Source organism: Abramis brama, assembly GCF_963993115.1.
Source record: "Abramis brama genome assembly, chromosome: 16".
NCBI lineage: Eukaryota > Metazoa > Chordata > Actinopteri > Cypriniformes > Leuciscidae > Abramis > Abramis brama.
This window is the reverse complement of record NC_139978.1, coordinates 7,710,741-7,736,154: the sequence shown is the minus strand read 5'-3', so window position 1 is coordinate 7,736,154 and position 25,414 is coordinate 7,710,741. Positions and strand designations below refer to the sequence as shown.

Below are 25,414 nucleotides of genomic sequence, written 5' to 3'. Positions count from 1 at the left end.
TCATAATATCTGCATCATTTTTAAAATGCAGTATATTTTCCTGTCCATATCATACATGTATTACATTTTTTTAAATAATATAATTATAAAAATCCTTGGTTTGTGCTGTACTAATGATGAAGGAACATTATCAACAGCTTCTGGTCATTTGCAGAACCAGTGTGGCACGCGGAGGTGATTTTGTTGTTTGCTGACATACTTTCCGTTGATGACCCCATCAGGGTTGAGCATGGGGATGATTTTGAAGATGTAGCTCTCTCGTAGACTTTGGGCTTGAGGACTGCAGCTCATGAGAAACTCCAGAGTGCCCTTCATCACCCAGCTAGAGTTAGTCTCTCCAGGATGAACCCGCGCAGACAGAAACACCACTGGGCGGCTTCCTACAAACACACACATTACAGCATTGCTGATCGAGTCACACTCATTCACCGAGACTGAAACGACAATCACATTATGCACTGTGTGCATGAGAGAATGTGTGAAAGAGAGCCTGAGTGAGTTCATGCACAGGGAGTGCTGCTAAGGTGCATGTAAGAGCATGTGACGAGTGCTTTCAAGAATGCATGCATAAGAAAGTGCATGTGAGAGTGTTAATGAAAGAGCGTGCATGAGAGGTGGAAATGACAATCGAACTAGGATCCATGTGATGAGAGAGCATGACGGCATGTATGTAAGAGAGCCAAAAAAGGTGAATGTGAGAGCGCTTGGTAGCGTGTTTAAGTGTGAGCATGTGACTGTGCATGCATGTATGTCAGCAGGCATGCAAAAGTGCATGACAGTGTTCGTGACACTCGTGTGTTGTATGACATAAGCGGGAGTGCATACCAGAGTGTACGTATATTAGAAAGTGTATTTGAGCATGTGCATGTGAGAGCGTTCATGAGAGTGAGTGCATGTGAGTGTGCATAAGGAAGCATGTAAATGTTTATGAGAGTGAGTGCGAGTGTGCATAAGGATCCATGTGAGCGTTCATTAGAGAGAGTGCATGTGAGCATGCATAAGAACACGTGACAGCGTTCACGAGAGTATATGTGAGCATCCATGTGAGTGTTCATCAGAGAGAGTGCATGTTGAGCATGCATGAGGACACATGTGAGTGTGTTCATGAGTCAATGCATGTGTGTGCATGAGGATGCATGTGAAATTAGAGTGAGTGCATGTGAGGTTGCATATAAGAGTGAATGCATATGAGCGTGTGCATGTGATCATGTTCATTAGAGAGAGTGCATGTGAGGTTGCATGAGAATGCATGTGAGTGTTCATGAGAGTGAATGGATGTGAGCGTGCATAAGTACGCATGTGAGTGTGTTCATAAGAGATAGTGCATGTGAGTGTGCATGAGGAATCATATGAGAGAGTTCATTAGAGTGTATGTGAGCGTGCACGCATGTGAGAGTGTTCATTAGAGCGTATGTGAGGGTGCATGAGGACACGTGAGACAGGTCATGGGAGTGAGTAGATGAGCATGCATGAGGATGCATGTGGGATTGTTCATTAGAGAGTACATGTGTGCATGCATGAGGTTGCATGTGTGAGTGAGAGTGAGAAGTGAGAAACTCTTTTTTCATGAAAGTGAGAGCTAAAGAGCGTGTATGCAAGAGTGTGTAAGAATGCATGTGAGTGTTTTTATGAGCGTGAGAGTGAGTTTATGTGATTCGTGAGAGTGAGTGCATTTAAGAGTACACGCTGTTTCTTACCCACTAAACCAGGGGTTCAGTTCCATCCTTACTCCAACACAATATACCTGTAGTTTTAAAATAAGCCTGAAGGACTTGATTTGCTGGATCAGGTGCATCAAATTAGGGTTGAAGCTAAACTCTGCAGGGCTGTGGACTTCCAGGAACTGAGTTTGGCACCCCTGCACTAAACTGATTGCTGTGTCTGTATGTTTATCAGTGATGTTCCTGTGTGTGTTACATACTGAACTGGCTGATATGTTCATTGCTGGAGGATTCTGGCATGGCTGTGATGGTGAGCAGGGGACAGCTGTTTCCTCCCAGCGTTTCACACAGATCCTCCTGTCTGTAGTAGATCTGAGGAGTACTCAAAGCACTCAACTTCTGCAGATGCATCTACACAAATGAGGAACAAAATCAAACTGAATCCTACTATATATCATGCAAGATTAGGATGATGGTAAAAATCAAGGTATATTGAAAATATCATGACATGGGGGCAGATTTACTAAACCAGGGAAATTAGTGTGAGAGTGAGCAATTCCAAAACAGCGCAAATGGTAGTGTACAGTTCTGCGCATGATCTACTGACCACACACAAATTAAAGAACACGGACGCAGCCGGATCATTTCCACAATGACCAACTCAATCTACCAGTTGGCGTCTGGTTTAAGACGTGCTTTTTTGGGACGGTAAATAATGGTGCAAAGTGCAAACACCGGTAAATTGATGAGCGCAAACCTTAGTAAATCACCTTGCATGATTCATTTAAATACTCCCCTACCATAAATTTTGCGCATGAAAGGGAAACACCTACAAATGCATAAGAAATAAGGTCAGCCGCAAAAATAACCCTGTCCATGCCTTTCAGCGCTAATTTTTCACTGCGTGTCTTTAGTAAATCCTGACAGTAGTTTTCGAATGCCAAAAGAGGGTTTGCGCTGGCACAAGCTGTTAGTAAATCTGGCCTCACATGTCCCCTGACAGTATCCATTTTCTGGTCAATTTGTCACCTTTATTTCTGAAGTATGCATGCTTACATTAAAAAAGTTGTAACACGCACACATGCACACTAAAAGTGGGACATGCACACTAAACCACTAGTCCACAGCGCCAACAGTAATGCTGAATGTTAAGGTACATTTTGTTACAGCACTTCACAGTATATAATATGTATTCTGTTATATAAGACCCAACTTTATGCACCCACACTGTCATACTACATAGTCAAAAGTACAACTGTAACCAGCAAAGTACATCATTTTAGTACATATAGAAGTATGTGAGTTGAGAAATACTATTTAAACTAATGTGCTTCTTGATAAGACACATTCAGGCATTACTGTACATCAACTGTTGCATCAATTAAAGGAGGGTACAGGGGTATAGTACCTTCAGCATCGAGTAGGTGTATGGATAATGATAGGCAAAGTAGCAAACATCATCTTTATGCTGAAAGGTCACAGTGAAGGTCATGGTGAAGTATGATTTGCCCTTTTGCCCTCCGGCTGCAATGGAGCTTCGTGAGAAATGATTCCTAGATGATAAGAATAGAGGTCAATGCATGAAAACCCACAAATCAAAGTACTTTTACAGGCTTTAATACAATTATATACAACATAAAAGGATGGTACTGACTTGTAGTAGCAGATGTCTGATCCTGTTCTGACCCATTGGGGCCTGCCGTTGATGGCATCCTGTACAGAGTACATGAGCACCTGCATACCTGTCACATCATAGGAAAAACCAGCAGGCAAAATCAGACAAAAACCTGACAATCACACTCTGACTTTAAAGATGGCTAGAGATGGGTTGACTAAGTGCATTTAAGTAGCTGAATACTATACAACATCCAAACATACTCTGCATAACACAATGACGTTCTAGCTCTAGCACAATTCATAACACTTAGTACTTTAGTACTTGGTTACTTAATAATCCAGTTTAATGGCACAGACATTTGAATGAAACCATCGCCATTCACATTTGTGTTTGTGTACTAGAGTAGAGTATGTTTCTGGACTAATGCTTGAAATGACCCACCATAATTGAATTGGCTGTTAGACTTCTCACAGTTGATTATATTGAATCGATAACGAACTCCAGGACGCATATTGCCCACCTCGAAATAGAACCACTGGTGATAGTGATTACTATTTATGTCAGAGTTCAAGATCAAGTCATACTCAAACCTGCCGATAGAAAAAGGCAATACACAGAACAGAAAAAATAAGAAACGGCTTCTTCATTTTATGAAAAGCACATTTATAAAACAACAACAAAAAAGCTTATTCTGCACATACTTTCTGACTTGCATTGCTTTCCGTAGGTTTCCAGACTCAAATTTAGAGTTGAACTTAAGAGACTCCCCATTGTCAATAACTGGACAACTGAAAAACAAATACATTTACATTGATGATTCAACATATTTTGAATAACTCAAAAAAACAAAGACAGTCTGGGTGTGTATAAAACAATAAATGTGGTCATATCTGTGATATTCCATGAACCTGATACCAGATGATAAAATAAATCTGTGTTATACTATGGGGCTGTTGAATGCTTGAATCTGATTGATGTACAAACGTTCGAAGGTGTGCAATTATTTTCAGGGAAACGTATCAAGACCACTTTCATTAAAATAGGCAAAATAATCAAAAGCTATTAGGAAGTTTTGACCAGAAGTCGGCACTTTCTTGAAACTTTATGAGTATCATTAGGGCATGGAGCCAATGACCCATACTTAGTTTTATAACGATACGCTAATGCATTTGTAAATAACAGCATTTTAATTTAAAGTTTAAAATGGCTGATGTGGGAATATTGGATTCCATTTGACACTGTATGCAGTACCGAATCGAACAAGACCACTTTTATGATTTTTAGGCAATCCGTTCAGAAGTTAAACAAAAAAATAATAATTTTTGAATATATCCCGACCAGTAGGTGGCGCTGTGCTGAAATGCTGCATGTAGCTTCAGGTCATGCTTTTGATGACATGTACCAAGATTAATCTCAATAGAGTGGTACAGGTATGAGATCACTTTGTAGGCCAAATCGCAGAAGCGAGTTAGCATTTTAGCACTTCCGATTCCATCGTCCCGAAATCAATGGTTTTTTGAATAGGGTTTTGGTTGAATGGCTGAAATAAGGTCTGTGGTGAACAAGCTCAAAACACTTTCACGTTTTATTCTACGACATAAAATACATCAGTATTACCCCACTCGTTGAAGCGGTTACGTATCTTGAAAAAGGCGGTTGCTAACAAGTGGCTAAAAGGGACTACAGAGGCTGTCGAGGACATAAAACGTCATCACGTCGAACAGGTTAACTCAGTCCGCTTTTACAGCATCATTATGCTTAAAATTGTGCTCTTATAAAGTAGTCTAACTGAAACGTTCTGGGAAAATGTTTTTAGATAAAAACTGAAAGAGTTGTCAGAAGCTTAGTGATGGTGACATTGAAGTTGTGGGACCGTGGTGTACTGTAGTTCGTTTATAGCCTACCTTTAGCTTTTTACTTCTGGCGACTACGTTTAGGCTTCTAAATTAATAAAAGTTGTGTTCATCTGTGATAATTATCTTTCTGTCAGGTCCATTAAGTCAAGAACACAGACAATAAAAATAAAGAATTTTTATTGAATAGATTGCAAACAAGTTGATTTTCCTGAATTGAAATTTGGCGGTATGGCTCTGTTCAGGGAGTCCTCTGACCTTTCATGAGCATCATGAAATAGCAGAGAGTCAGAGGACAGCAGCAGCAGCATTAGGGAACGCTCACACAGTTTAGGACTGTGAGAGCTAAAATATCCCCCCAAACAAAACCACACCTGGCAATCCTCTGAGATACAGAGGATGATTTTATTTTAACAATTTATAGGCTTAGTAATCTACAAATATATACAGATAATTTGCAATATGTTATAATCAGATGAGTCCTGACCACCCATGAGTTAGCAGAATCAGGGGACAGCAGCAGTATGAGGAGATAGCAGCCGCATATAGGGACAGCATTATCAGCATGAGGGGATGCAGCAGCAGCATAAGGGCGCTCACGTTATTTTGACTAGATGAGCTATTCCCCCCAAAACAGAAATGTGTCTCGACCGGTGTCGTCTGAGCCACCCTAATCTAGCGATTTATATTATGGTAAAAATTATTAATTAATTACTGAAATAACTATTCAAGACCGCAATAGCTAAAACATGCTGTTACCTATAATTATCTGTCTTTGAACTGTTTTGACGGTCTACAGTGTAAGCGCTATGAAGAGATGACTAAGCCACCTTCTGAGAAACGAGCTAGATGAAGGAATTAAACAGCTTTTTACCAGTGTACAGATCAGCAGAAGCGAGCAGCAAGCATGTATGAGCAAACTGATGTGCTTTAAATAGGGCGCCTTGTTTGAGCTTTGGCCATTGAGCAGCGAGGGGAGTTAACGAGCTAATGCAGCTCAGCTGAAGCAGATCAGCTGACGGGTCAGTGTTGTTAGCAAATAGCATTAGCAGCGTCTTGACTACCTGGCCTGCCAGACCTGACGCTGACGCTCAATTGATGGTCAAAACTTGCAAGTATCATAAACTTTTGCTGATCACAGAGCTTGTTTTTAGCGATAATCCAAAAGCCTATGGGAAAAAGCCTTTTGTCGAGGGAACCAGCGTGATGCTAACTGCCGATTGGCCTACAAAGTGACGTCATACTTGCACCACTCAAAAAAACAAAAGCATTGCGCATATATAGCCTCACATCCAATTTGGCATGCTCTTCATTTATGCAATATTTGAGAACAGTTGGGTTCATCAAAATGCTTTTAATATCTTTTTTCCAGCATGGTCTGAAGATGATGTGAGGCATTTTTGGTGGAAATCATTTGAATGGTCTAAGACAAGTTTGAAAAAGTTTTTCAGAAAATCGAATCGTCTTGAGCCAAGGAATCAGAGGAAAAGAGATGTCTATCCTTACGGTTCATAAGTTATTAACATAAACGTAAGTGAAAGTATGGACAGTTGGTGGCACTATTGAGTTAGAGACTCAAAAATAGCTGTGGTTAATGACAAGAATGTGCTCTATCTGTGCTCCAAATTTCATCATTTTCCCACAAGCAGTTTTATGGGCTGCCGTTGACTCAAGAGCAGAAGAAAAGGGAATAATAATAAGAAATTTTTAGATTATTATTATTAGGGTGCTTGGCCATTTTTTTAATATAAATTTGTTTTACATGACTATAAAAATCTAAAGTTTTTACCTTAAAAACATTTTATCCTACCTTTATTTTAGTCAAAAACACCTTTCATTGTTTTTTTTTTAAACTAATATTTAGTAACAAAAAGAAAATGTGTAATGTATTAATTTAAGAAAAAAATTCTTGAATTTGTTTAGCTCGTCATAGTGTAGGATTTAAGGGTGAGTCAAACATAATTCCACACAGAAACCTCAACTCCACACTCCAGACCCCAAATCAGCAATCTAGGACCATAAATGAAGTGGGCTCCAGCCAGTCTGAGCTAACTAGAGAACCCCCCCAAGTACTTTATGGCCATGCAAGCTTGTAAAGATGAGCCTAGCTAAAGGAAGAACGTGTCAGTTTTTAAAAGACGGATAACGGTAAGATAACGTTAGAGGTTGTTTGATGATCCCAAGACAGATATGTAAAGCAACCTTTCTTCTTCTTAAGGACCTCTGAACCACCCCAGGGTTGAAATCTCTTAAAACTACAGAGACTGAGACTTTTACATGATTAAAAGGCATCAGATCATTCCACATGCTAAATGGACTTATAATCAAACATCGTTCAACTGAATAATTCTATATCATGTCTATAACATATATATATGCTTAGATCACATATAAGTCATCCAATTGTTAAAACTATTGGATGGTTGACTGAAAGTCATATTCTTATAATAGGAATCATGTCAACTGTCGTCTCTGCTAGAGCTGGAAAGTAAAGAGACCACAGATAAAGGTAATTTATGATGCGAGGAGGAGAAACGTCCTCCTCCGAACTAAAGACAGTGTCTAATTGGTCAGAACTCATCCAGGAGGCTGGACAAACTTTTGAGTTTAAAATCTTAGGACAAGAACAAAGATTTAGAGTAGACATACAGACGACGATTCAGACCAGACATGTAGACGAGTAGGCAAAAGACTGCAGATGAAGATCAGAAGAACATGGGTTAAACAATTTCTTTCAAGCCATCTAATACTCTCGTCTCACTTTTCTTTCTCTTACTTAGTTTCTTTTCTTTTCCGTTGAGAGTCTCGGTTCAAAGTTAAGTTTTGCTGTACAGTTTATTAAGTCAACGATTCCACAGCAAAACTGCTGATCTATGTTACCGTGCTAATAAATTGTGTTTTCACTATAGTTTGGATATTAATATCCGCTGCAGAGCTGATAGTTACGGCCCGTTCAAGTGAACGCTGAACGAGTCATTTGTTCGGCCATAAAATAAGTGATTCTTTCAAAATTCCCTATAAATTAATTAATAATTCCCTTTGAGCTAAATTGACCCATTTCCCTTACAATAGCAAGACAGTTTACTTCTGTTTCAGACACTAAAAATTGCACACTGACCTCTGATTGTCCAAGTCATATACAACTTTATCGATGATGTCACTGGGGTGAATGAGCCTCTCAATATCCTGGAAGATCTTCATTCTGTTGAAAAAAATTATGTCTTAACTGAATGGTTCATTCAAAAGTGTAAATTCTGTCATCATTTACTTACACTTGTAACTTTTTGTTTCTACCGTGGAGCACAAAATGAGACGTTCTGAATAACGTTCTTTTCCACACAAAACATTCAGCGAGTTAAAGGGATACTTCACCGATTAGCATTAAGCTTTCTATCAGTAGAAACCCGGTAGTATTTTCGAATGACCGTGCTTCCCTCCCTCAAGTCTCCCTGAGACGAGAGATGTCTGGAAAAAACCCTGAGATGGCGCAAAAATCGTCATTTTGCGTCATCTGAGGCTTTTTTGGCCAGAGGCGAGAGACTACAGCCAGTGGTAGGAGCTCGTTCCGCATGTGTTCAACCCGCCCATAGAGGGTGTGATTTCACGATAAAACGGCATCTTTTCAGTTTCGGGTCAACTAGTAGCCTAGTTGTATCATTTCTTCCAATACTGCCCTCTGTAACCGGTAGGTGTGGCTTGGGAGTGGCCTCGTAGGGCAGCGAAGCAAGTGCATTCTGGGAGTTGTTGTCTTTCATCCACATGAGCCAAAAATACATTTTCTGGCTTTTCTCAGTCTAGAAGGCACCAACTTCTAAAATAATTTCACATTTCTACTACATAAATGACCCAATTTAAATACACATTCATCTTTCCAGCAGTGAAATATCCCTTAAGTTAATAACTTAAATTTTCGGTTTGATCGTCACATAAAACTTTCGTATGTCTTCAGAAGATTTGGAATATAGTTCACAAGACACTTTAATCATGCTTTTATTGTGTTTTTGGAGCATGCATGACAGTCCCTGGATTTTGCTTTATGGAAAAGACCAGCGTGAACGTTCAGCAAAACATCTCTTTTTGTGCTCCACTCCAACAGGTTTGGAATATCTTAACAGAATTACACAGAAATTTGAGGTTTTGTCTACCCTTTCAAGTACTATATTTCACAGCAAAAAAAGTAAAACATTTGTTCAGTACCTCTGCACACCATAAACCCTCTCTAGAATGGGCTCACGGAGGTTGAGTGCCACATGCCCAAAGTAATCTGGGTATGCCACCTCTGTGTAGGCAGGCACTGAGCGTGTACTCTTCACCATCTCCAAGTAGAGGTCAGGGTCATGCAGTGGCAGCAGTGCCGCTGTATCTGGAACTTCGAGATCCGCTTGTTCCCCGCCCTCCTCCTGAGACCCATCCACAGAGCCTCCATTCACGCCACCGTCTAGAACCAGACGACCCAAACTATAGACCAGATCGCAGTCCGATTTGCCGTCTGGGTTTTTTGATATAGAGATGCTGTCCAGCTCCAGAGGTGATCTATCCGAGTTGGGCAGCAGAACGTCTCCCTGCGGAGAACATCTGTTATGAGGCCCCAAGGATGTCGGCGTGGTGGGAATAATAATGGGACCATGATGAAGCTCTGGGTTGACGCTTGATAAAGGAATTAAAGATCTAGGGCTTTCAAAGTCATTTTCCTGAGAACAAAACAGAAACAGTGATCTCGTTTGGAGTGTTTGTTTCGGAATCTGGTGCGTTTTCTCCCTTAGTTTGGTTTGTTTAGGCATAAATGAACACGACAATCGCGCTCTGTTTCGCATCAAAACAATCGCTCTGAGATCGCCTGAACGGCGTGGTCTCGGCCCCATTGAAAACGAATGAAAATGAAACAAAAGCGGTTTGGTCGAGGTGAGAAATTAATCCAACACAACGGACCAACAAACCAAGTGGCATCATAATTCATAACAAGAAATGTGCAATATAATAAACAGCAGTGTCTGATTCTGTGAGTGAGCACATTATCGCAGTTAAAAACCAAAAAAGCGCCTCTACATCTTAAATTGTTTTGTAATTGCTCTTCACCATGCATTGCAAGAATGCTGTCCTGACGAAGCCTTGATTCCCGCTCTAACTGCATTCAATTTTATATATATTTTTATCAGTTAGAGCAGGAATGTCTCTCCCTGTTCTAGCTTGTACTATCTTGAATGATGACTGAAATTCTTTATTATTATTTGTTTATTGAACACTTCTCATGTTTATTGCCTTCTAAAGATGAATCTGACAGAATTGAGTTTCATTTTAAGAAGTTAATGCAACAAAAAATAATAATTGTGCTATGGATAAATAAAAAGCAAAGCTCCCTTAGATGAGCAAAATTAACTTAAGTTCTTAAAACCATTTAGGGCAAGTATTTTTGTGTCTGCTATTTTGTAACCAGATTCATTTTTAATTTATATTTTTATTGACCTTTCACCAGTTAATCAGAAATGTCCTCACCTCAAAATTCTCTGTGAATTCCCGACAGAAATGCTCGTAGACTCTGAGCTCATCAAACGGACGCATGTTGGTCTGTCTGGGCCGCAGTTTGTTGATATCTGTCTCTATGTCATCATTCTGTAGTGCATAACAAACCTGATCAACATCAGTATTCCAGAACTTTGATCACTCTTTTACAAATATTCTGAACCTCCCTTTAGACATGATAATATGTAAATATTAGATGAAAACCTTAAACTTAAATGAAAATTAGAAATGTTGCCTGGGCAACTCTCTCAAATAAATACTGTAAATTCAAGTAAAAAAATACCTAAAACTTAAACTAAAAAAAAAAAAAAAAAAAAAGCTCATAACAAAGTTACTAAAATGTAAAATAAAATTGCTTTAATTACTTTAAATGATACCAAAAAGTCATTTATTATTATTCATTTATTATTTATAAATTATTTAATAATTGTAATTTATAAATAAATAAATAATTCACAAAGTGATTTGATAAGGGTGAATCTCAAAAGAAATTAAAATTAATTAACAAAAATTTAAAAACATAATAATAAAAGCTAATTCAGAATATTAATAAATACTACAACAGTATATAAATAATACTAAAACAACACTAATCTCATTCGATATTTTTAAACTATTTGTAATGTATCTGTGAACCACACAAAAAATGCTTGGATCATGTTCACCTAAAAATTAGAATAATAATAAAAAGAAAATCTAAAAAAAAAAAATATATATATATATATATATATATATTATTTCATTATAACAATAATCAGAATTAGGGTGAAAAAATTGCAAAATATAACAGGGGAAACGTAACATTTGACCCATATAAATATTAGATGGAATCACATTATAACTGCCATCAGTCACCCTGTTCTCTACATATTGGTATCAGCTATTAAAAGACCCATATCGTTTGATCACTAGAATCTCAGTGAAGTTTAATGAGACCATTGTTACCTGTGTTTTGAGACCGGTTTCATCCTCCTCATTTTCCGTGTCATTTTCTGTGTCGACCTCCGTAGCTTCATTCTCATCGCTCTCATCAACTACATCATCCACTAACACAGAAGACAGAGGGATCTCTTACCAATGACGCTACACCAAACAAACAACACTGACACTTTATGCAGTGCTATAAGCTAATATTAAATGGGGCCAGAAAAAGCATTTGCATACAATTTTACTTATGTAAGCTGACATATTTATTTTTCTTTTTTTTTTTTAAATGGAAAGGACTTTTTTTTAATCCATTGAGTATTGATGAATCATCCACAATAACAACAGTAAAGGCAATAAATATAGTGCATCAGAATTATCATGCACCAAGACCAATAAAAACACCAGCCCTCTGACACCTGTGAGTGTTTTACCTCCTGGCGGCTGGTTGTACAGCTGCGCCACCGGTCCACCAGCTGGTACGTGTGGCAGCGGGTGGAGAAAGACACTTTTAATGGTAGGCAGTGGTAGGCGGTTCTTTGGAAAGCACTTCCTCATAATTAGGCTGGAGGTATTGACCAGTGGATCTAGTGTCCGGACGGGCAGGCACTCCTGAACACATCACAGTAATATATCTTTATACTGTGGAGAAGCTGTTTGGCACATTCCAATGATATAAAAAGTAAAGTAAAAAACGTAATCTAAAACTTTCATACAGTGGATGCGTTATAAAGGATCCTCATCCCACCGGCGTCTATGAAGGCCTTCCTGCCAAGCTTAATGTTAGTGATGTTTTTGATGCATCCCAGGATGCTCTTGCGGATGACCACATGGCGGTGACGTGTGTCATTGCGGTGCCAATCTTGGTAGATTGCAAGTAGTGTGGGAAGATATCCTCTGTCCACCGCCCGACGGGCATTCATTCCTAAAGAGCACACACACGAGAGATAATTTGTAATGTAGTGGAAGTGTGTGTGTAATGAATGCTTTTATTCAGCAATGATGCATTAAATTGGTCAAAAGTTACAGTAAAGTAATTTATAATGTTACAATTTTTTTATGTTAAATAAATTCTGTACTTTTGAACTTCCTATTCCTTAAAGAATCGTATATCAGTTTCCTCAAAAATATTAAGAAGCACAACAGCTGTCTGGAGTAATGATGCTGAAAATTCAGCTTTGCATCACAGGAATAGATTTTAAACATTTTAGAATTTAGTAAAACTGAAAACATCTTTTTTAAATTTGTAATATTGTTCACAACATTACTACATGTAAGGGATAATCCACAGCTAGCAGTGCACTCAAATATTTTACCATGGTCATTTAAATTGTCAGCATTGACAACTTAAAGGTGCCAATATTTGCAGCTATCGAGAGAGAGAGAGAGAGAGAGAGAGAGAGAGAGAGAGAGAGAGAGATGTGTGAATTACCTGTATCTGTTCAGCATCTCTCTCTATTGACAACAAAGTTGTGAGTTTAATTACTTAAAAATTAGCAATGTTACTCCCTCATTGCTGAGAAATATAACATGGTAGTGGATAATTGTTTTTTTTTAGTAAAAGTCGCAGGACAGCGCTGATAAGTTTCTGTGCTCCTGAACATTTGTGTGTGTGCGCAGTGTGATCGCTGATTTTGTGTGTGCGAGTGACGTATGCTTGTGTGAGGCTTCAATGAAAACAGTGCATTAATATGGCACAGTGATTAAATGGACCTGTGCATTAAACGGTTTTATTGCTTCACCTTCCAGCCAATCAGAATCGAGTATTCAGACAGACTATATATATATATAAAATAGTATTATTATATTATATTAAATGCATAACTGTGGTGCAAAAAGGTTAATAATTTAAGTATAAATCAGGAGATAAATCTGTAATATTTTCATTCTTCACTAATATTTCTAATATTCCTATTATTCTCATTACTGTAATACAAACTACTACAATTTATAAATATGTCACAATTTAAATTTTATATAAATTTATAATTTTAAATTATTTTTTTTATAATTTACATTTATATAATGTTATTTTTACAGTAATGAAAATTAGATTTTTATTTATTGTGATTAAAATGTGCAAAACTATTATGGGAATGAAGTCATACACAAGTCATGTCATTTGGGTTTCTTTTTCTTGATGCAAAATATAAATTCTTCTCTTCTTTTTTGGTGTATAATGTTGACATGTTCTTTTTTTGTGAGAATCATCCAAGGAGGCATCTTACCGGACTTCAGTAATGCTGCTAGTGTGTCCAAGGCCACCCTGAGATGGAAAAAATCAGAATAAATGAATAAAGAAAAAATTATTAACTATAAATCAATAATCAATATCATTCTTGTAACAATTAGACAAAACGTCTTGGTTACTATTGTAACCTCTGTTATGTGTTGATATACCAACACTATTACACTGGGTCGCTCTTGGGAGCCCCAAACACCTCTGACGTATTAAGAAAAGGTTAATGGAATTGGCGACTGAAATTTGCATGTCCAGCCACTCCCCTGGACATCAGGGTATAAAAAAGGGCTGGCATGCTTCACTCATTCAGGTTTGTGAGGAGCCAAGACAGCATCTCGACCATTTCAGCAGCCATTCAGAGCAGTGGCAGGAGGAACACTACGTCTTCGTTCCCTCCATCAGGGAACGGAGGTTACAATAGTAACCAGGACGTTCCCTATCTGTCGGTCTCTTTGACGTGTCGAAATACCGACACTAGGGGTCCCTATAATAAAAGCCAAAACTAACGTTACGAGCTTCGGTAGTGCAGATGCCAAGTAACAAGTGCACTCAACCCACTCAAAACCTTCCAACGCCCAGAGGTTATAACCCCTAATCTCCCTTCGCCCCTAGGGGATTTTCCATTGCATTTTGCAGTTGAGTATAGCTGGTTGTTAATGTTGGGAAGCGTTCTCTTTCTCTACTGAGAAAGGAACACTATAGAGAGCACATCCTATCTGAAGGGGAGTTAGTATGTGGAAAATACAAGCTATGAACTTATCTGATGGAAAGTACTACATAGGGAAGAAGTCTCTGCGGTGGGCTCCACCAACTAGGGGAGAGACTACCGACCACATTGACTGGCGACGGAGCAGAGCTTTGTCCAGGGGAAGACACAGTGTGGAGGAAACTGAACAATGGAAGAATACATATGGAACCGCTGTTAGGGAGTCAACACATATGGAGCAAAACTTGAGACGCAAAGTTGTTGGGTGTAGCCCAGTCCGCAGCTCTGCAGATGTCTGCTAACGAGGCACCATTCCCCAGAGCCAAAGAGGCTGCAATGCCTCTAGTGGAGTGAGTCCTCAATCCATAAGCATTAGAGCTTGATAGGCCAGGAGAATTGCATCCACAATCCTGTGGGCCATTCTCATTCTAGTCGTTACTCATCACGCTTGCTTGATGCAGCAGAACATGAGGAGTTCATGAAGGTTCTGCATCCATTAAGGTTCTGGAGCAAATGTTCGATGCCTGGCCGTCATGATAAAAAGAGCCATGAGTATCGCGTGAGTGTGTGAGACCCAGTGGAAAGTTGCTCTTCTACTGATCATGTAGGAGGCTGGTGTTGTCTGGCCAAAGAAAAATGCTCTCCTCGCATCCCTCCATTGGGAGTGAGAATTCTCCACAATCCTAAGGCGAGCAGATCAGCAGCCTCTCCTCTCCTGGGTCGTCCATCTCTGGTTCGCTTTGAAGCCTTCCGAAGGGTTCTTAGTAGCCTGTTGACAGGTGGGCAGTGCTTTTTCTGCATCCCTCATCTCCATCAGGTTAAGCCATAGGTGCCACTCCTGGACCATGAGTGTTGACATCGCCCGACCCAGAGCCTGCGGCGTGACCATCATAGCTCGTAAGGCGTAGTCGGTCACCGATTGCAGTTCTTGCATCATCTCTGTATCGGGACCCCACTTGTGCAGATCTCTCAACACTTTGGCTTGGTAGACTTGCAGGATCGGCATAACATGCAGGGCGGAGGCGGCCTGGCCAGCATTGTTGTAAGCCCTCGAGAGACATGGTAAACTTAGGGTGGTGAAGACAGAGGAGCTGGTGTACTGTGTTCTAGCAGAAAAAGGTGCTTTCCACAATTTCGCCAGCTCTTCATGCACCTCCGGGAAGGAAGGAACTGGGGCAGTTCACGCTCAGACTCCAAGAATCAATTGTCCAGCCACGAGCACTCAGAATCCACTCCAGCCCAATGCTCGCTGCGGCCCAGGAAAGCATGGCCGCCAACTCAGCATCTGCCTCAGATTGAGCCGTCACACCCGAGGGTGGAGGCTCAGGTGAGTCTTCAGCTTCTAAAGGTGCAAGCCCGCCCTCTAATGCTGCAATTGATAATTCATATTCCTCGCCAGCCCTGAACGAGAAATTAAGCTCACCCTGGGGCGAGCCGCCAAACTCATCCGGAGGACACGAGCGTGCAGAGGAATGGGAGTCCCATGAGAATTGCAGAGGATTCGTACCCAGAGGTAGAAGGACCAAGATGGGAAACATCTGAGGTGACTTTTGGTCTCTTGAAAAAGAACGAGAGCTTTGCGCTAGCGCAGCATGCCCATGGCCATTTCCTCACAGTGAGGACATGAACAATTCAGGACAGTGATCATTGCCGTCCGAGGGAGAAGTAAATCTACTGCTCCCAGAAGGACATGGACAAAAAGGCATGCTTGAATGATGTCCTCAAGGGGAACTCTCTCCACTTATCTGTGTGTGTGCGAGGAGAAATAGAGGCCACTGATTGGCTCCGAAGAACAAAGCTGAATGAGTTAAGCAGGCCAGACCCCTCTTTTATACCAGGGGAGTGGCTGGACATGCAAATTTAATTTGCCAATTCCATTGGCCTTTTCTGAATACATCAGAGGTGTTTGGGGCTCCCAGGAGCAACCCCTAGAGTCGTCATTTCGACAAAACATCGATGAGACCGTCATATAGGGAATATGCATTATATCTTTCTCAGATCAGGTAAACATGAACACACTCTACATACTTTAGTAGAGTGGTGCTCTTTTTGCTAAAGGGTCCAATAATATCGAACATGATCTCCAAAGCGCCACTCCTTCCCAGCGACACTGCATTTACCACTACAAAAAAGACAGAAAATCTTGAGGTTCACTAATGCCCTACTGTAGTGAAGCAAAATGTATCACTGACCAAATCACATTTTTTCATATCAGCATATTGCAAAGGTATTTCTTAATGTAAATTTACTACAGAGAACATCAAATGTAATGCGAGTGAACTCACAGTTGCTTGAGTAGACCCGAAGCACCTGCAGGCATGGCAACAACAGCTTGTAGTTGTGCAGATTATGTTTCACTAGATTCACAGTCACATTCAGAGCCCCGTTCAGACGCGCTTTAACACCAAACTTCTTGTCTGAATAAGGAAGTGATGTCACTGGAAATTGTTCATTTTTCCACTGCAATATCTGACATCTTAATCAAACTTCAACAGATTCAAATAAATAAATTATAACTGCAGACTTATAAGATGTTGTTTGGATTGTACCAAAATATTGTGTATTCTGACTTTAGGTTACAGGGTTAGCAAAGCTAAAACAAGTGAAATTTTTGTGTCTTTTGTACCTTTTGGGCCAACTTTGACCAGTAGAGAATGAATGAGAATCATTAGCTCCTCATTGGCAGGAGGGTCTTTGCTAGAGCTCACTAGCAACTGCAGCAGAATCGCTGTTCCTCCCTTAGACACAAACACCCCGGTCCTACGGCCTCCACCTACCACAACAAGTACAGCAGAGTTAGAGTGAAACAAACATTATGCTAGACCTGACACAGTCATTCTGTCCTTCAGAAACACACTGTTTTGACTGAAGTCTCCTGATTACAGCTTTTCTTAGCTGATTCTAGTGTAGAGTACAATGGGACTTTTATGGAAGGCTAAAGGTGATGATACACAAGGCAATTTTTTGAGCAATGTTGCTGGGCAAACAGTTGAGATACACAGGGCCCACGACCGATCTAAAGTATCCAGACAGAAATTTGTTGCACATTCTCAATGGGAAAGTGCCCAAGCATCATCGCTAAAAAATCTCGCCCCATGTATCATCACCTTTAGAGTGCCACTTAAAGTGCCACTATTATGCTATTTTACAGTTTTTCTCATTCAAGTTTCTTGAATCATCCTTAAGATTTGCAAACCAGTAAGTGCTTTTTCTCAAAACACTTCATACAGACAGCACCACACAATGGATTACCTGTAAAAAAACTTGAAACTTGCTCAAAATTCTTAGTTCATCTCTCAAAAGTATTTATGTCAGTGAAAATATCAGTGCCATCAAAATGAGAAGTCTCTGTGTCAATGTTCACAAACAAGATAGTCAAAATGCTTAGTCATGTTGTCAATATAACAGTGTCCTTTGTCTGTATTTTCAGATGTGAAATATGGCTAAGATTTTGATGACAATGAAAGTCCACAAGCGCTTGCTTCCCATTTTGAATATCAATCATGCTGATAATTTTCTTAATTCCATTCACTTTCATCACTTTCGCTTTTATTCATGTGCACTGACTCGCTAGCTAATCTGAACAACCAATCAAAGCGACTGTCGGCTTGGTGGGTCACGACGCTTAGATTAAATAATTTAAGTACTTCAATTTATTTAATTTCAGTTAGTTGCCTAGGTAATATTTCTCACTTTTTTAAGTTTTAAGATCTACATTATATTTTATTTTAAATTTTGTAATAGTTTTAGGTAACAATAACAACACTGAAACTCACCCACAGTCAACAGTTCGTTCAAAATACCGAGGATGTTCAGATTGGTCTGCAAATCCCGTGTATTCTGTAAAGAATCAAGTAGATTAGCAGCTGAAAAGCACTTCAACTTGAGCTAAAATAAAACAGACGTGATTTCATGGCAGCGTAAAGTTGTCAGTTCTGAGTGATGGTACCTCGAGAGATGATAGAATGACCTCCATCCCACCAGAGCCTTTAGACCCCACCTCCTTACGGGTCTTCTCTAAAACATGACACAAATATTCTGTTAACATACAATTCATGATTCAACAGTTAAAATAAAATAAAAAATAAAATAAACGGAAGCTTGTTTCCACCATTGAATAAAACAATTAAAATCAAAAAAGGTAATTGTGACTTTTTATTACTTTTTTATGATGAATTGACATCTAGCAATTTTGACTTTTTCCTCAGAATTCCAAGATACAAAGTTGTAATTGTGAGTTTATCTCACAATTCTGAGGGAAAAAAAGTCAGAATTGTGATAAAAAGTCGCAATTTAATGTTTTTTTTTATTCCATGGAGGAAACAAGCTTCAAAATAAAATAAAATAAAATAAAATAAAATAAAATAAAATAAAATAAAATAAAATAAAATTCTATGAGGGATAATCGTTAGTGATTATTAGATCCTTTTATGCATTTTTTGCTTATAACTGACTATTTGAGTGATGTATTGATTTCTCATATTATCACACAACTGGGCTCGTGTACATTAACAAAGTAACACAAAGCCCATATGTACATTGTTACAGGTCCAGGGCAGTCGGGAAAAACTTAACTTAACTATGAATATGAGTGAGTGAGTGAGAGGGCCCTATCTTGCACCCAGCGCAATTGACTTTGTACACCGACGCATGTATCATTCCTATTTTGCACCCGCGCAAAGCGCGCTTTTCCCTCCACAGAAGCACGTCGCTAAACTAGGGAATGAACTTGCGCTCCCTGGGCGGTTCAGCGCAAAAAAGGAGGCGTGTTCCGGCGCAAACGTTCCTTCATGCTATTTTGCAGGTTTAGAAAACAATTGCGCCACTAACCAGGAAAAAATAGTTTAAAGTCAGTGGCGCGTTGCGCATGTTATTCATATACTATTTTAAGGGCGCATGCTTGGCCATAATCAATGTAGCGTGTGCACAACGCGCATACACTTTGATTCTCTCATCTTCACAGAAGCAGCAGTTTTCATTTTTGCAAATCATACATTATTATGATAGATAGATAGATAGATAGATAGATAGATAGATAGATAGATAGATAGACAATTTATTATAAAAGCATACATCTAGCTTACACATTTACCCAAATTATCATACGCCTTTTTAACCGAAGTTAATTTGGGTGTGTTTCTCCATCCCCAACGTCCCTGACGAGAGCGTTGCTCTCCTTGGCTGTGAACCGCTCCTGGCGCGCGTCTGGCAAATCCGCCGTTATAATAGGAATCCGCTTTAGAACAAAGCGCGCCTGCTCTTAAAGGGAATGTGAGATGACGCTCTGATTGGTTTATTTCACGTTACGCCCAAACCACACCTATGAATAATGAAGCTACTTCAGACCAACCCATTTTAGATTTGCGCCTGGCGCAAGAGTCATTTATCCCGCTGGGAAAATAGCAACAGCGCCAAGACCCGCCCACAAAGTTACTTGCGCTTTGCGCTTTGACACTTGCGTTTCAGATCGTTAAAATAGGGCCCAGAGTCTGTTAGTGGTTACTCAAGCAGTCCTCTACGTTGTCTTTTATTAAACATTTTATTTCAGAGTCATAAAGTCACAGTATGCATATGTTGAAATAAATATTAAAACATATAATTACTTAAATCAAAACCACAATAAATAAGTAAATAAATTAATAAAGAAAACCTAACAATATGCACAAATGCTCCAATTCTTTTACACAACTAGCTGAACTCAGGTAAGTATCTCAGGTAAACAAATCAGTTAATCTCAAGTATCTCAAGTAAGTAACTCAGGTAATTCACGTAAATGACTGTTCATCTTCAGAACACACACAAAGACCGTTTTAATTAAATCTGAGAGATGTCTATCCCTCCATTGACAGATTATGCAACTACCACTTTAAAGTCCCAGAAAAGTAGTAAGCTCAGAACAGGTTTACTCGCGGGCCGATCTTTATCACGCGACTCTGTTGCTGCACAGCGCTAGGAGATCCAGAGAGAAAGCGTTCGAATTTGCCACAGAACTAATAACGTCACTGGAAGATCTAGTGGGAAGCATTAAAATTTAGCACAGAATTCTGTTATGAACCACAGATCATCAAACAGCGCTGACCTGGAAACCAGGAGAAACATTGTGCCATGAACAAACAAGTTATAGAAGGCTTTTTAACCCACAAATCACCAACATTCACCATGAATTTAATAGCAATGCTAACTGTAACCATGGTCGTGTGGCAGAAGTAGTCAAATATTGTTATGTTTTTTTGGATTAATCATCTCAGGGTTCGTACAACATTTTAAGAGGGAAGTTCTTCAGTGCTTCACACTTTTTAATGTGACGATTTCGAAAACTAGAAGTTTAAAGATGAAGGAAAACTAACACTTCGTGGCAACACTTTCATAAAAAAAAAAAAGGCATGAAATTACCACTATAACCAGTAGATGGTGGCAGAGGAGCCATTTCTACTCCCTAATATATGGAAAGGCTGCTCACTGCAGAGCAAATGGGTGGAGCTTACGTCTTAGCTCACCCTCGCTAGTCCATCTAGGAGGAGCGAATGTAATTTGGGCCTGATGGGTGGAGCTAGAATATCCAACCACACCCTAACCCTTCCCACAACCCTCCACCCCATTAGACGTCCAGAGAGGTGGAGCTGGACGTCATTTGACTCTGCAGTGAGCACCACTTGAATATATGGGAAAAAGTAGGAAGTCATAAAGTCTCATGACAATGCTTTCACTTTTCCTTAATCCCTTATATTTTAGCTGATTCTATTCTGAGCAATGTCTGAAACTTTGCATTTTGAGCAGTTCCTGTGTTTATTTGCCTCTTCACGATGAATCGCTTGCTGTATTCCTCGTTTTGGATAAAAATGCAAAATGAATATATGTAAATGTAAATGTCATGAAAAACTAAAACTTTTCTTCAAATTGTGAGTGAATTGTAAAGATTACACAGCTCCTTTTATAATCACTGATGCTTTTGGTCAGTTCAGTATGAGCCAATAGAAGAGCAATGGCACATTTAATAAGAGTAGAATATTTAACTTTTCCCTGTAAAAATGATTTTTTTGCACGTTACTGTTGTTAAAAAGTCAATTTTATCTCTATATCAATTCAAGCTCAGTGCTTTACTTTTAAATCTCCAATAAACAAACATGTAATATTATTAGTAACTGCACTTATCAATGCAAACCAATAGTAATTTTATGATTAAATTAACTTATACATTTTCCCCCAGCACTACCAAATCAGGTGCTGGAGCCCTGAAAGACATCATTAAAGTAGTCAATGTGACTCCAGTGGTTTAACCTCAAGTTTAACAAGTGACGTGACTACTTTGATTGTGCAAAAAAACATAATTTACCACTTTATTTACTAAATTTTAATCTCCAATCACATGGATTACTCTAATGATGTCTTTACTTCCTTTCTGGGGCTTCAAAGTGGTAGTTGCATAGCCTGTAAATGGAGGGACAGAGATCTCTCAGATTTCATCAAAAAGATATTTGTGTTTCACAGATGAACTAAAGTCTTGCGGTATTGGAACGACATGAGCGCAAGTAATTAATGACAGAACTTTCATGTTTGGGTGAACTATCCCTTTAAAATTATGAATCAAAATTTAAAACAAATTGGTTGGACATTAAAGTAAATAACAATTTGCTATAAAATTTAGTGAATTTAACTAACCTTAAGAGTAAATGAGAGAGAAAGAGACGAGAGTTACACAAGCGGTGCTGCAGTTGTCATGGTAACTCTACTCTCTCTCAACTACCACCCAGAATTTTGAAAATGCAGCTTAACTATTCAATTCTTTTACATTTTATTCAATGTAAACTCATTATAAGTAAAGTCCAATTTCACTCAGAGACCATCTTTGAAACGCCTCTCGGGCATACAAGTGCAGCTCCAATCTCTTTGAATGGGGAAACATCAAATTCTCTAAAACTGTTCACCAAGCTTACGATTAAACTTCATATTTGAAATTACCAATGAAACCTGACAACAACTGTCTAATAAATTTAGTTTCTACACGCTCCAATCATGTCAGTCTTTGTTATAAGTAATTAAAGAAAATACTCGATGAGTTTTTAACTGAACTAAACAAGTTCCCTGCTCAAGGAGACTAGTCTATTGGTTTGAACCAGTTGCATAAACATTGCCTTTATGTTAAGCCTGTGTCTTAAGTAAGAGTATGACCAACTAGCGGTTAGTCAAGGGGCAATCAGTCTTCCTTTTTAGTATCACATTAGACCAATCTACGTTTTTATGTAACTAACTTAAAACAGTTATGAACTGTCACAGTAATGATGCTGAAAATCCAGCTTTAAATAAATTACATTTTGCAATATATTCAAATAGAAATCAGTATTTTAATACTTCACAATATTACTTATTTTTATCAAATAATTGCAATCTTTGGCGTAAACTTTTGAACAGTATTGTATAAATGTGATATTTATGGAAACTTAAAAAGAATGAAACAATTTAAAAGATAATAGAGACTTTATATTTCAAAATTCTGACTTCTTTTCTTGCAATTCTGACTTTTTAACTCGCAATTGCGAGTTTATATCATGCAATTCTAAGAAAAAAAGTTTTAAATAAAAGAATTGCGACACATTTAGAATTGTGAGATAAAAAGTCTCAATAACCTTTTATTTAGTGGTGGAAACAAGCTTCCATAGATATTGAATATTGACTTAATAAAAAAAAGAAAAAAAGAACACAAAAGTATTTAATAATAATTTCCCCTCCCTCCCCACAATTTTCATCTTTTATTTATGACCTTAAAAATGGCACTAAACCTTTAGTAAAATAATGACACTTGTTGGCTGGTTCTATTATTAGAGCACAAGTACAAAAGAAGCATCTGTCAACTCAACACAGTCACAGTCTGAAGACTGCAGAGTAACGTTAAAAACAACGTGAGAAATGAAAAAGCGAAGAAGACAAGCAGGCAGTAGCACATCTAAATTCAACACCTCGGGAAGAACAAGGAGTTTGGCCAGCGTTAAATATATCAGCGTGCTTGAGTTATGCATGCCAAGATCCCTCTTAAATGACACGCGCACGAGACACGGCCGCTCCATCTATTAACGGCAAATGAACTTGTTACATATCCCAGCCTAGATGTAGATGCACACCCACACATAAATAAAAAGTGCTGCGCAAATCAGAAACTGATGACATGGCAGAAGGCTGGAGAGTACACACGTCAGGCCGAGTTGGTTTCAATCACTCTGAACTCTCCAATGGACGCGGAGTAACCGAAGACACACGAGCAAAGATCAGACGGACACATGAATGCGTTTCAAAACGGATCCAAGTGCAGAGTAACAAGATCACTCCCCCACCCAAATAAATCAATGGCAAGAACATGCTAAGAAATTTCAAACTGAAAAATTCTTTTTTGAACTTTAATTCATATAGCTGCCACAAGTTCATTAATTAATTACATTTTGACATTTATTCAACCTATACACTTCTGCTTTAGAAACATTACTATTAACTACTCCTAAAATAATAATAATAATAATAATATAATAAATAGTAATAATAATCAACTTTTACTATGACATTCAATAAGACAATGTATTCAATAATTTCATTTATTTTAAAGGGGCTATATGTAGTTTTCAGCAGCCTCTAGCGGTGATGTTTCAGATTGCAACCAATACGTTTACAAGCGAGTGCCCATGTTCAGTCAGTCAGTCAGTCATATTTATTTAATGTAGATGTTGATCCGTGTTTTCGTCCGAAGTTGATCCGATTCACGTTTGGCCTGACGAGCTTCAGCAGATAAAACTTTTTTTAGTTTTTTATCATTATGTGGAGTTTGTGTTGGAGTCTGTGTTGTGCTGGGAGCAGGTCGTTTCGTAGTGTTAGCAGACTCCATGTCATAAGTTGCAGTGTTGTCGCTGTTGAGTGCAAAGTCAGTAGACAAGGCGAGAGGCTCGGGAGCGCGCATGCAGGTCTCCGTCACGTCACTGGATTTCGCGGTAAATCCGACCCGGAGCCTTCACATAGAAATAGGAATACTTGCTTTCAGAGGTAATAGCAAAACCCGCCAAGTGGATCATTTTAATGTGAGATTACAACCCCTTCACACACAGGCAATAAAAAAAGGATTCATTTTAGTAGAAAAACTACATATAGCCCCTTTAAGGGTTATATCTTTGTTTAGTAGAATGCAATTTGTTTGCAGTTAATCTGCCTTAGTGAATTTTACTATACTGATAATTCACCATTAACTGTTTGATTACCAACATTCTTCAAAATTAGCTTCTTTTGTGTTCAACAGAGGAAAGAAACTCATTCAACTTGAGGGTGAGTAAATGATGACAGAATTTTCATTTTTCAGTGAACTATCCTTTTAATAGTTTAAAAAACTAGAAACTAGATGAACTAGAAACTTGATTATCACATATCGTAAGTATTGTTTGGAAAGTGTAAAGCTGTAAAAAGATCTGATCTTACCAGGGCTGCACGAGGGCCGACACAAACCACTCGTCTTCCTTCTGACATGGCTTCTATAGTCCATCTTTATTCCTAACACATATCCAACCCACCACTCTTATAACCTGAATACACTCCAGCGCTTTATCCATAACACTGATACTGGGGAAATTCTACACCGGGGTAATCATATTTCACATAGACACAGACCCCTCCCACAGCTCACAGCTGTCAGTCAAAACACACACGCCTGCAAAGCCCACAACAGATCAATGACGGTCACGAGCATGTCAGGATATGGCCGAGAATGTGAAGGGGAACTTAAAGAGAGAGAGAGGGGGGGAGGGCACAAGGGGCGACCATTCTGAGACGTGGGAACATTTCCATATTTTCTCTCAGTTGCTGATGGCATGGTGTGGGGGTCACTGTGCACACAGTACAGATATTACGCATATGCGGTGT

General features: G+C 38.9%; 1 protein-coding gene across 5 annotated transcripts in view; it reads right to left on the bottom strand.

The window, feature by feature from the left end:
* Positions 1-25,414, bottom strand: part of agtpbp1 (ATP/GTP binding carboxypeptidase 1) — a 42,435-nt gene that overhangs the window by 13,043 nt on the left and 3,978 nt on the right. Inside the window, exons 1-19 of one of the 5 annotated variants that reach the window (XM_084138783.1) lie at positions 24,974-25,110; positions 18,474-18,541; positions 18,301-18,364; positions 17,151-17,297; positions 16,810-16,962; positions 16,553-16,646; positions 13,805-13,842; positions 12,293-12,501; positions 12,011-12,188; positions 11,598-11,698; positions 10,626-10,742; positions 9,330-9,823; positions 8,251-8,334; positions 3,981-4,067; positions 3,721-3,869; positions 3,316-3,403; positions 3,070-3,214; positions 1,922-2,072; positions 200-380 (exon numbers count right to left, since the gene is read on the bottom strand). In XM_084138783.1, coding sequence (XP_083994909.1) covers positions 200-380; positions 1,922-2,072; positions 3,070-3,214; positions 3,316-3,403; positions 3,721-3,869; positions 3,981-4,067; positions 8,251-8,334; positions 9,330-9,823; positions 10,626-10,742; positions 11,598-11,698; positions 12,011-12,188; positions 12,293-12,501; positions 13,805-13,842; positions 16,553-16,646; positions 16,810-16,962; positions 17,151-17,297; positions 18,301-18,364; positions 18,474-18,541; positions 24,974-25,037 — 2,612 coding nt within the window. In that variant the 5' untranslated portion in view covers positions 25,038-25,110. Of the gene's footprint in view, positions 1-199; positions 381-1,921; positions 2,073-3,069; positions 3,215-3,315; positions 3,404-3,720; positions 3,870-3,980; positions 4,068-8,250; positions 8,335-9,329; positions 9,824-10,625; positions 10,743-11,597; positions 11,699-12,010; positions 12,189-12,292; positions 12,502-13,804; positions 13,843-16,552; positions 16,647-16,809; positions 16,963-17,150; positions 17,298-18,300; positions 18,365-18,473; positions 18,542-24,973; positions 25,111-25,414 lie in introns of those variants that run through there. The other 4 variants (XM_084138782.1, XM_084138785.1, XM_084138781.1 and 1 more) reach the window with 4 other exon arrangements.